Source organism: Populus alba, chromosome 2 (genome assembly GCF_005239225.2).
Source record: "Populus alba chromosome 2, ASM523922v2, whole genome shotgun sequence".
NCBI lineage: Eukaryota > Viridiplantae > Streptophyta > Magnoliopsida > Malpighiales > Salicaceae > Populus > Populus alba.
Genome location: NC_133285.1, coordinates 5,801,318 through 5,814,206, shown reverse-complemented (window position 1 = coordinate 5,814,206; position 12,889 = coordinate 5,801,318). Strand labels below are relative to the sequence as shown.

The window sequence follows — 12,889 nt, the reverse complement described above, 5'->3', positions numbered from 1 at the left end:
AGTTAAAATTTACTTAAAATTACCCAATGGATAAAGGGAAAAAAATCTTGGCAGGGACTAGGGCCTACGATCCCTACCTCCACTCCTGACAAGCACAAGTTATGTCACCAATAATACCATAACTAGCCAAAAAAAAAGTTACATGCGTCATTGTCAATGACACAACTAAATAAAATGTGTAATTTTTTTCTGATTGTATTAATTTGTAAAATATTTTTATTGTTCGTGGAAATTTGAAAGGAAACATTTTGCATTTTGTCAAAATGGCATCCAGCTGTCGGAATTCTTAAGGTATCCGACCTGTCAGATCAGGTCTGATTTCTCGATTGTCCCCACCATCTCATGCTGTACGAAAACAGAAACTGCATACGTGGAAGTCTCTGGATCATGGACTCGATCCACTTGGGAGTTCTCAATCTCTCGTAGGAGTACCCCCCCTTCCACCTTCACAGACTCACGGTTCCATTGTCACCAGCGTGGCTAGCTGGACTTTGACACTTGTCACAATCCCGATGGCCCATTTCGAGAAACTTCAGATACGATATTGCTTCCTTCTAGGGGTGTTCACGGTCCGGTTCGGTCCGGTTTTAATATAAAAATTCAACCGAACCGGAAAATATCATTTCTTGTTAATATAACCCGAACCGAACCGAAAACCGGTTCAAACCGAACCGGTTTTGTTCGGTTCGGATCGGTTTTTTAGCCTTAGAAACCAGAAAAACCGAAATTAATAAAATAAAAGAAAACTTTTGGGGAAGAGGGAAGGGGGAGGGTGAGTGGGGTGAAATGTTTTGGGGAAAAGGGAAGGGGGAGGGTGAGTGATGGTGAGTGGGGTGAAATGTTTTGGGGAAAAGGGAAGGGGGAGGGTGAGTGGGGTGAAATGTTTTGGGAAAAAGGGAAGGGAGAGGGTGAGTGGGGTGAAATGTATTGGAGGGGGGGCCGACAGATTAAATTATTGAAATAAGTTAATTAAATTGTTGAAATGCGTTTCAAAGGGGAGGGAGGTTCGGTTTAGTCCGGTTCAATCGGTTTAAGCTTTTTAAAACCGGAACCGAACCGGACCGGATGATTTTTTTAAAATTTTTAATCGGTTTATTCGGTTTTTTTATCGGTTCGGTTTTTTCGATTAATTTTTTCTCGGTTTTCTCGGTTTAATCGGTTGGTCGGTTTTTTTGAACACCCCTACTTCCTTCACTATATTATCAAGCCTACTTATTTGTTAAACTTCAGCGTGGGGCTATTCCTTTCTTTTCTTTGTTTCTATTACACACACACACACACTATCCGTGTTCAGTCTCGTCTGCATCGTCGATAAATTATTTTTAAATTTAAATTAATTATTTAAATTCAGTTCTTCTAATTTTAAAAAAAAAAAACTAATTAGTTTCTCTGTTTTTTTAATCTACGTAGAAAAGTCAAGAATTTTTTCTTCCACGGTAAGATAAAATGGTATTCATATATTCAAAGTATGTAGTTTAAAATTGCACATTAGGGCCAATAAGTAACATTTTTGGTCTAGAAGGAGCCTTTTGTATGATAGCGGAAACCTTTTGAAAAAATCCATTCAACTTTAGGGACCATTTGGATTTCAGGTCGGCTGGGAAGTGGGAGCGGCCCCCATTGACCCTGCTATTGGGTATGCACAAGCACCATTGCCTTGAAAAGGGCGCCTTAAAAAGAATTTTAGTAATTTACTATTCTATTAAAAAGAGAATATGTTCAGATATTTTGAAGAAATTTATAAGAGAAAAAAAAGAGTATAGAATAATGATTTATTTTAAGGAGCAAACTATATTTAGCTGTAACACAGCTTATTAATTATCTCCTCCAATATTTCTTCAAACTCGTATCCTTGTCATATATGCTAGATTGTGGTTTTTCGTTTTTGTTGGAATAATTATGTATGAAGTTACAATTCAAATAAATATATATTCTGTCAATTCAATCTATGATTTAATAATTCTGCAAGCCCAGTAGGCAGGTAAGGCACCACGGGGATGACAGGCTGGTACTCTTGAGGATCGAACCCAGGACCTTCGCAAAGACAAGCTTTGCTATTGACCAATGGGCTAGACCCTCAAGCTTTGCTGTTCAGTGGGCCCGGGGAATAGTCGTGGTGCGCGTAAGCTGGCCCGGACACCCCGGGTTACCAAAAAAAAAAAAAATAATTCTGTTTAAATATAACACAGGTTTCACATGGTGATATAATTAGTTTGGACAGCGCTACTCGGCAGCACTTGCTTTCTCTCTGTCCTCTTTGCTTGCGAGTACCAACTCCGCCTCTGTTGGGCAACCATCCTGTTTACTTTTGCTTTAAATTATTTTATTTTTATTTTAAATTAATATTTTTAAATTATTTTTAGATATTAATATTAAAAATAATTTTTTAAAAAATAACTAAAATTATATTTTCAAACACGCTGCATCGATAACGGAGTTAAATTCATAGTTGTCATGTTGTCATATTGTTTGTCGTCGCTGAGCTCTCTGCAAATGGAAGTTGAGCACGTGTGTGTAAGAAGAAAACAAACCAATAATTCGATAGGGTATGTACGGGTGGGTCCCATGGCATCGATGTGGCCATCCATTATGTTTTTAGTCACATGGTCACTCTGATAGCATCTTTAGAAAAGTTAAATGGAAAATATTTTAGGTTTTTTTTTTTTTTTTTTGCACACCTCAAGAAAAAAATCAAACAAAATACTAAAATATTTTTTTTTTCTATAAATATTATTTCTACGTATTTTTTCAAAGAGCCAAAACCAACAAAGTGGGGCCATTAAAAAAATAAACCAATTAAATATAACCATGTGGAAAAAAAAAATAACATCAAACTTATTAAAAAAATAATAAAACACTTGTTTCTTCCACTCCAATATAAATGGTTTTTTTTCATTGGAATAAATATAATAAAAAAAGTTATATTTATACTATTCAAAATATTATTTTATTAATTTAGCTTTTCAAAATAGCATTTTGCATTAGAAATACTCTGAAAAAGTAGTAAACACGATAGGCATGGTCCAGTAAAAGTAATAAGCAAAAAATAATTGGGTTAGGCCACCCTTTTACCATAGCTATTAAACCTGGTTTAACAAAGGAACTAAAAAAATCAGAGATTCAAAACTTTACCCGATTGAATTTCTAGTTAAACCATGTTATATAAGTCCTAGTTGACTCAAGTGGGTTTTTAATTATTTGATTGACCTAGTCTAAATCTGATAAAATTAACGATAAATATTTTTTTTATATAAAAAAACTATTATTTTAATAAAATAAAAAAATTAACTTCAAGTCATCAAATAACATGTATATTTATGTTAATTATTGGATGAAGTCTAACGAGTGTGACTCTATAAAAATAATAATTAAAAGTAACTAATCAAATAGTTTATAAACTAGTAAAAAATAATTTTTCAGATCAAAAGTATTATTTTACAATTAACTCATGCTCAGACTCTAATTGAGTTTGCACTATCTTAACTCAAAGCTCACTTTATCTAAGGTATTTTCTCTCTTAAAGTTTTGATGCCCTATGACCTCATTATTAATTTCTAAGGTATCACTGTATAAATCAAAATCACGTGAAAGTCTTGTAATATTTTAACATAGGATACAAGGTTTTTAGGTTTGAAAATTTATCAATTAAAAGTATTTTTAGATTAATTTTTCATTTATCCATAATTAGTTTTAGACATGTTAATGTTTCATATTAAAATAATTATAGTAAAGAAAAAAAATCAACAAATCTTAACCCTAAACATGAGTAAACCTCTTTTTTTAAAAAATTAAACTTAAATGTGCCTACCAGTCATGTCTAAACCAATTTCTAATAATTCCTCAAATGAATAAAAATTGTTTGACCAGTATATAAAGACTAAAGAATTCATAAAGAGAAATTAAATAGATAAATCACTATATCAAGATTGAAAGTTTTTTTATTTTGAACCTTTCTATTAACATATTATTGAATTTAATCAGCTCATTAGTAAACATGAAGTCTTCAACTTTTTTAGCTTTTTATTATAAATCAATGTGCTCACATTGTTTTCTTCATAAATTTTTCTTTAGTTCTCATTGTTATGTTCATTTTAACCTTAAACAACTTAATTTTACGAGTGTTTTCAGTGTTTTACAATTCAAACAAACAATCATATTTATAATTCATATAGGTAATCTATCATTAAAAATATCATGCTACACTTAACTTGGTTTTTATGAATTTAGACTTGGTATTTTTATGAATTTTGAATTAGATATATAGATTCATTACTTGTTTCAATTGTTTTTTAAAAAAAAATTATAAATTTTTATTCTATATAAACTTCACACTTACAGTTTTTTTCTCAAAAATCATAGTTGATAATAATTTAAAATTCATTAATATTTGTATAAAATTATAATTCATGTAACCTAACCTGCTATGTCATACATCACAAAACTTAAGTAAGAATGAAAAAGATGCATTGTTGTTATTGTTGTTTTTTTTTTTTGTTATAATGGTCATTATATTCATTTTTAAAAGGCTACCATATAGGTATCCTTTTCAACAAATATATCACTATTTATAAGTATAACCTTATCACTTTTAAAGACTATTTTGAACCTATTTTTGCTTAACAATAAGACAAACAATGTTCTTCTTATTGTCAATAATATAAAGCACATTGCTAAGTGTGAGAATTTTTCTAAGAGTAATCTTTAGTGTAACTTTCCTAATTCTTAATATCTTTGAATTCGATGATTTTTTTATGAAAATTATATATATCATCTACTTCTTTATAAGTGGAGGACATTATTTTCTTGATGCAGTCATGTCTTATTGCACACATCTGTATCTTTTTGTGTTTTTTTAAATACTATTTTTTTTTATATAACCCAAACATTATTATAAAAAATTATTTTGAAATTATGAATTATCCCCTCTAGTAAAGCTTTCAAAAATTTGAATCCAAGAGTAATAGAGTTATTTCTTTTCAATTAATCAATGGTCCGGTCTATATATGGCTACACCTCTATTTACATCCAAAAGAATATCTTTTTAATTAATTATTAGTGAATTGAATCAAATTATGAAATTTGTTATTACCAAGGACTAAAAGTGATACTATTAGCAACATGAAGGACGAAAACATGAATATACAAGCCAAATTTCATCCATTGAAAAATCATGTGCGCTAACTTTGATTATAATGAAAAATTGTATGTGTGGCCATGATCATTGCATGTTGTGTTGATAAGGAAAAATCCGTTAGGTTGCAATTGCTTTACAATTACATAATAAACTTAAAAGTGCTTAGTGGTTTTGTTGCACTAATGTTTATTGTTAACACTTGTGTTTATAAATATGACAATAATTTTTTTTTAAAGCGTTTTTTGTTTAAAAATATATTAAAAAAAATCAATTTTGACATCAACACAATAAAATGATTCAAGAACATAAAAAAATTAATTTTAAGTAAACAATAAAGTTTTAATGAAATACCATTTAGAACGCAGTTCCAAACTACACCTTAATTTTATTGCTAATTACAATAGTATGTTTTTTTTGTCGTCAAATTATCTTTTTTATTGCACTCTATTGTGAGCTATTTTTGTAAGTTGATAGTCTCTTATCTTTATGTATTATAGAGATTGAAAGGTTTTTATCATATTGTAAAACTTGATTGGAGATCGATTTAATAAGACTTCGTTTGAATTTGTAGTGGAAAAACACAAATGAAAAAAAAAAGAATCAACTTAAAAAAAAAAACATAAGAAAAATCACATAGTCGATTTTGAATTTGCTCAAATTTTTAACTTTTATTTGATGAGAGAAGTTTAAATGAAGTGTTTTTTGACCCTCTATCTTACAGGAAAAAAATAAATCAGGGTTGAGTAAAAATAAATTTTAATTATGTGTTCCTATACTGAATTAGAGGTGTTTTTGGATTGAAAAATTAGTTTATTGATATTCTAAAGATGTTTATTAAATATTTTTAGATGAAAATAGGTTGATAAATGTTTTTTTTAATCCAAAAAAACTTCAACCCAATTTTTCAACTAACGCTTTGGTGACTATAATCCTAGCAAGCAAACAATGTATCATCTGTTTATGATAAATGACGCATTGTTTGATTTATTTTAAAAATAAATAAATAAAAGAATGGATAATATGTTATTTAAACAAAAAAAAAAAAAGACGAAGAAGAAGGCCAGACATGTGAACCCCATCTCTTTGGCTCAATCCTTTTTTTATGTTTTTTTTATTTTTGTAGTTTTTATTGAAATGCACTATAAAAAAAATCCTTAACATGATTTTTAATTATTATTCAATTTTTCTATGTTTCTAAATTTTAATGGAAATGTTAACAATTATATATATAATATATATATATATATATATATATTATTTCCTTTTTATTTCAAATCAATATAGTTTTTTTATATAAAATTTTTTTATTTGTTGTTGCTTTTTATTCAAAGAACCATGCTACTAATAAAAAATAATTTTTATTTTCAAAATGAAAAAAAAAAACTACATGAACCAAAAAAAGGTAATTTTGATTTTAAAAAATTTATATATCCTTGATAGTTTTATTCATTGTCTTTTCATTAGATATCTATTTTAATAATCATTTAATTAAATTAAAAATAGATTTTCGTTGTTGATTCAAAAAAAAAAAAAGTTGAGTTATAATAAATGGCTTCTTTAATTAATTTGTGTAACATGCGGCAGATAATGAATGGATTTGATCGATGGCAGAAAAAAAATGGAGATATTCTATAGCTGTTCATCATAATCAATGGTAGGAAAAACAAAATTGTGGTCGAGATGAAACTCTGATTAATATCGGGGTATATAATCATCAGCAGTCACCCAGATAGGGATGACCTACCATGAGCTTTCAGTATGCCACGTCACAATTTCCAGCTGGAGGATCCCGGAAAGTAGATGAATTATTGGAATGTGGATATCACAAGGTAGAAGGGAATCTAACGACATTAATCATCACCATATGGGCATGGTCTCGAGATCATGACAGCTCTTACTGCTTCCACTAAGACCTCCATCATATGCATGGTGAAGGTGGGCTCATCATCATCATCATCATCGAATGATTGCTTTCTCGGTGTATGAATTAGATTGCCCTACTCTATAAAACGAGAACATTGCTCGCGTTTTAATGGAAATGAGGCAGTACTGGCTGGTGAGGGTGAACACACGGGGGTGAGGGTGCTAGCTAAAGCTCGACACCATTATGAATGATGGGGCAAGAGCATGGTCGTCTGGTTCCAGTCGGAGGCCGTGATTGATGACACAAGGAAATGGTGAAGCCATCATTTGATGAGGGAGTGTTTTCCGAGTGTGGAACCCGTCAAGATATTTGGCCACCATGCACTCCTTTTCCATGATCCTCCACTCCCAATCGTGACACGTCATTTTCATTATTTGATATTTATATTTAGCCTGTCATCCATTACTGCAGCTCTCCCCCGCAGCCGCTCTTTCTCAGTTCTATTCCAATCCTCTCATCACAGATTTTGGGGAGAGGGTAGCTACCTTCCGAGCAAAAGAAATTTGTTCCTTGTAAGCTCTATGGAACTCTTATAATTCAATTTAATTTCATTTCATAAACATGTTTTTCAGTTTAAAATCTTTTTAAGTGTATTTATTTGAATTCCAAATAAAATTTAATTGCTAAAAAATAACCAAAAACAAATCAGAGAAGAGACACCCTCTTCTTTCCTACCCTTTTGGAATTGACATTAAAAATATTATTTCAAAATACCCTTAATGCAAACTTCATTTTCTTACAAAACTCTTCACTACCTCTTTCCTTCATTTTCTAACACTTCCTTTCGTATAGTGGGATTACTGTAGAAAATATAAAGGCTAGTGTCTAAACCTTTTTGAGCTGGGTTCGTTTGACCAAATTGTAAATTGTAAAAAGTTCCTTACATTTTATTACAAAAACAAAAATTGTATGATTTCATTGTCTCTATCACGTAAGCAACCATTCAGTATACAACAAATGGCTTGGCTTGTAGATTATCGTAATCTTATTGAAATATAACTATGTTTTGAATGGTTGGTACAGTATTCCAAACACTTGAATTGAATTTAATTATGTGGTATGAGAATTGTAATAGATTATGAATTGAATTTAATTTTGGTTCCAAACATATTAATGTTTTAGTATCATTTCGATGATTATTTCTTGCATCAAAATCCTTTTCTCTTCTTCACATCAAACATGCCGAACAGAGCAAAACTAAATCGTCGATTTCGTCATGATATATTTCGTGAAAAACTGCAAGTTTTCACATAAACAAGTTGCATTACATTACCCGCCAGAGTGCTGATGGTTATGTCCCATCTCTTTCCGTTCCTTGGATCAAGCCCAGAAAAACTTCCCAAAAACCTTGGGCCAACGTGCGAGCAGTAACCATTCGGACGTTCAATGGCTTCATACTTGCCAACTTTCCAGCTTCAGAATCGGTTTAAAATCCATCACTGTCAATGTTAAACCCAACAATTAATCGACATTAATGACCCTTGTTTACCCGGACATATAAACTTGCATATGAAGATATAACAAAAGCTAGTAGCCTTGAAACAATGCACGTATGATCAAAGGCTGATTTGAGTTGCTAGGGCAAGCATGAGGTCGTGAGCAGGGCGGAGGTTGCTGTCTGCCAGAGGGGTGGGAAGTATACTTGCGTAATTGAGGCCCAATCAAGTAAGAATCCAGTTACAGTTATTGCTCAAGTTTACCTAAACAACGAGATTCCATATCTAGATATTGATACAGAACTCGTCTTAGTATAGGTGGTATTTTAATTTGGCAATTAAATAAATAAATAAAACATGCATTTATGGGTATTCGAAACTAAAAAAGGCCTAATTAAAATGTGAGTGAAGTAAACAAGGGAAAGCCTAATGGGGCTCAGGTTGACAAAAAGCTTTGAATGACGATCAATAAAGAGATCAGTGTTCCGTAGAGGGCAGAGCGCATGACGGGAATGCTAATTTGATCCTCGAGAGTATTTTCATATGAGCTCCACGTCCAGCATTAGACCATTGCTTTATAAGAAACTTTTATGCCTTCTCTCCGTAGGATTTCTCAAGGACTGAGACCCCTGGTCCATAGATCAATCGGCAGCGCTCATTGAACGAACCAACCAGTCGGGAGACTACCTCCTTGAAAAACATGGATGCCACCTGTCAAACAAAGCCCTCACTAAATGAAGATATACCAGATTTTGTAAAACAATCTTGAAGCCTCAAGCACACTACAGATATTCTTTCCATGAGAAATATATGAGTGCTGACATGGTAAAAGTATGCTGGTGACTGAATTTTGAGCTATGGGAAGATGACTAGACCAGAGTTGCAGCAAGTCACTACTTAACCCACCTATCCCAATTTAGGTTGGCCTTTTTCAATGACATTTAAAACTTGTAAATCTGAAATGGCCCATCACTACTACCACAGAGATCCCAATCTACAACTTATAGGCTGAGACTTTGAATAGTCATTCCAAAACAGAAGGTTTTGGCAGTCCAGAATTTTCCTCCAATCTTTTCACCTGTCTTTTTCAAGGCAACACAATCCTGGTGAGAATCACACCCAGCCCATCATACCATAAATCCATTCATATAACAACTCCATCATCCCATTCTGATGTAGTGTAACTAGAACTAGGAGGAGGCTAGAGAACGACGATGATAAAAGCAGCTCCTTCCCTCCATCTGCTTTGTTTGTGTTGAGCTATATATGTAGTTTGTGCTTTATTTCATAAAAGAAAAGACCTTTTCTCTTTTTTTTTGAAAAAAAGGCCGTATAAAAAACAGAGAGAGTCAATTTTGCAGGCTACATTCATCCTTTGATCATTGTAATCAATTGTGTCCAAACTACAAACATGGACAAGAGCCAAGTGTAACGTTCATAGGAGAGTGAACAGTTTTTTTTTCTCATCCAGCTACATTTCCACTTTTCAATTTCAGGTTAGAAATGTTCTTCAAACCATTATGAAAGTGCTATTGTCAATCTACAAATTTACAATTTTTTCCTCAAAACTAGCACAACAAATCGCCCCCCTTCTCATATTTTTCATGCCAACCAATTTAATATTTTCAATTGGAAAAATTAGGCTTCTTAAGTGACTGTGACTAACTGTACCAGGTATATTAACCAGGGAGACTAAATTTCCTATTCAACTGTTTGAGACCCGTATGAGAAATTACTAAAGACAGAATGATGCAATAAATACTTTTTCATATCAAACTGTGTCTTCATTTATCAAATTGCAAGTCTAATCAGCAACTACAGTTTACAAACTAAAATATTATCATCATTGCAAACTAAAACAATAGGCTCATTGGGACTTCTGAAATGTTTGGCCCCTCTTTGAAGAGCAGGTATGCTAATGCTTTTGGAATTTCTATATATACACATCATAGAAGCACAACAGATTGGAGCTTCATGTGAACTAAATTACTTTATTTTTAATTGGGGCATTTAACTTTGTGCAAAGAAATATATGCTTCTGAAAAGATTGATAACTCATTCACGCAACTGACAGCTACAAAATCACAGAGTAAAGCTCTTGCAGGAAAGTGGACACTGTTTTCATCCAATTTTGTGTCCACTTTCGAGTTTCACTTCAGAATAATGCCCTCAAAAGATATTCAAAATGTTATTCTACATTATTCTTTTTGAGATTTTAATTTAAACATCACTTATAAGCATAAAACATGCATCATGAAGTTAGATATCAGTCAAATTACAAGTGAGAATATTGGTGTTGACAAGGGGCATGGAGTTATTTTTGCATTCAGCATGCATGTGTAGTTTGATTGTTTTTTGATAGCATGCCACCTTATCCCACTTCAAATTGTAACTTTTCTATCAGTAATTAGTTTCTAATCCATTTTCAATATCTTTCAAAAGTGCCAAACAAGTTTATGCCTTGATAAAATGTCTAGTAAAAGTGTAAAGCCAAACTGCAAGATGTCGTGTGCCTCTTCTAAATTTCAAATAGAGCAATTCTGCATTTTTCATTTATTTAGTAATTTTCTGCTAGCAAAAAACAAATACGTCATAAAAAGTATGTATATAATCATTTGCACAATGAGTGGTGAATGAAACATGCAATAGAAGCATGTATTCAACTTCATAATTTCAAATTAAAACTAAGAAATTCAAGAAAATAAGATCTTTACCTGTCTGTAAAGTGGTGACTGGAATTTGAAGTCCACTAAAAAATAAAGCTCACAAGATCCTGGAACTGGCCCCGGATTGAATTCCCAAATATTTATCAAATGGTCAAAGAGGTTACTCTCTGATGAAGTTGTCTGGAAGTAAAGGACAGTCAAAAGTAACATTATCAACAAAAAAAAAGACTTGAAAACAAATGATAGCTGCAACTTTAGTCTGAGAATAAGAAAAAAAAAAAACAAAATATTCAATTGCAAGTAACTCAGCTATTTAGTACAGAAACTTTTCCGCACTAAAGACTTCCTGAACTGGCAGCAACTTCTTACTAAATAAGTGAGTGGCATGAGAATTGCCCTCGAGATTTTAATTCAAGTGTCTCAAAAAGCAAGCAGCGTAAAAACTACAGCAAGTTTGCTTATAATCAATACATGTATTAGAGACATTTGTTCAATCATATTTATTTGATGATAACATTGCTGCCTAATTTTGAACACTGATTTTCAACTTGCTTTTTCTCCTTCATAGGGGCAAATTTCTGTTTTTATTTTTATTTTTTATACCTCCTTTTACCTGCAAGTCTGAACTTCAATGCCAAAAAGAGCCACTAAAATTTCAGCCACACTCCTTGATGGAATCCACAATTAGCATTCTCATTCGGAGACATTTAATAGATGCAAATCTCACACCAAGAAGCAGATGTGTTTACCTTGAGAAACTTCGGTCTATTTAATTCTACATGAGAAACATAACTCTCGACGAGAAACTTAAAACCAATCTCCAACTCCGCATCAAATGATCCATCTGGGTACCGTTTCAGTATCTCCGACCGCTGACACCACGGTACAAACCCATGATACAGATCAACGGCAGCAACCACATCAAATAACTGCTCCGGAGAATACCTAAATTCCACAAAAATAACACAACAAAACAGCTCTGAATTTGCATTGCAGTATTAAAATCCTCAAGGTAATAAAATAGGAGTTAGTAAAATGAAATAACTAAATTACCCTAACACGCGCCTCTCTTCGTAAACCTTCGATAAAACACCGCCTTCTTCACCGTCACCGCAGCCAAGAAACCCTCGTTTTATAGTAGTGTTATTGTACAAATTTCCAGAAGCGAGATCAAAATCTTTCCGGTTATTGTAAGTTACTCTACTAATTGATGGATTCAGGATACCGGCAAGACTACTCAAACATCGAGTTTGATCGAATTTGTGGCTATTATGATTTATTGCGGACCTGAAGAGATGTTTCCATACATTTTCACGGGTTATTAAGGAACGGATTGCTTTCGAGGTTGACATTGTAAATATAGGTGAATGTTGATTTTGGATGAATGAAAATCACTGCAAAAAATTGGAGAAAATTGAATGAGGTAGGGAAGATTTGAAACCCTAGAATTTTGGGGTGAAGAAGAAGAAAGGACAGGGAGCGTACATTATTAAAAGACCACAAAATAATTTATTTCCACAGCGAAGGGCGCCAATTTGGACAGCAACGCGAGACCGATGGACGGATGGAGGATTGGATGTGCGTATAAGTTGGTTTTTATAATCACACTATATTTGTATATTCATGTTAAACGTGATTAATTTGATAATATAATAAAAATTAAAGCAATAATAATAAAGATAAATTAAAAGAATATTTTCCCATATAAAATTGGATTAACATACAAATT

At 32.3% G+C, this 12,889-nt stretch overlaps 1 protein-coding gene across 1 annotated transcript; it reads right to left on the bottom strand.

Annotated features, from left to right (window-relative positions):
- Positions 1 to 8,837: 8,837 nt before the first annotated feature.
- On the bottom strand, positions 8,838 to 12,743 carry LOC118062635 (uncharacterized). The gene is made up of 5 exons (XM_035076472.2): positions 12,646 to 12,743; positions 12,214 to 12,554; positions 11,910 to 12,105; positions 11,209 to 11,340; positions 8,838 to 9,205 (listed from the first exon to the last, which is right to left on the bottom strand). Exons 2-5 carry the CDS (start codon positions 12,510 to 12,512, stop codon positions 9,083 to 9,085), a joined length of 750 nt encoding a protein of 249 aa, XP_034932363.1. The 5' UTR covers positions 12,513 to 12,554; positions 12,646 to 12,743; the 3' UTR covers positions 8,838 to 9,082.
- Between the last annotated feature and the right edge of the window lie 146 nt (positions 12,744 to 12,889).

Excerpts from the sequence above, each read along its gene's own strand:
- LOC118062635 (XM_035076472.2), bottom strand. The coding sequence starts at position 12,512 with ATGTCAACCTCGAAAGCAATCCGTTCCTTAATAACCCGTGAAAATGTA. Across the intron at positions 12,106-12,213 it reads GAAGAGAGGCGCGTGTTAGG|GTATTCTCCGGAGCAGTTAT; the intron begins GTAATTTAGTTA and ends TGTGGAATTTAG. Across the intron at positions 11,341-11,909 it reads ATAGACCGAAGTTTCTCAAG|ACAACTTCATCAGAGAGTAA; the intron begins GTAAACACATCT and ends CTTTACTTCCAG.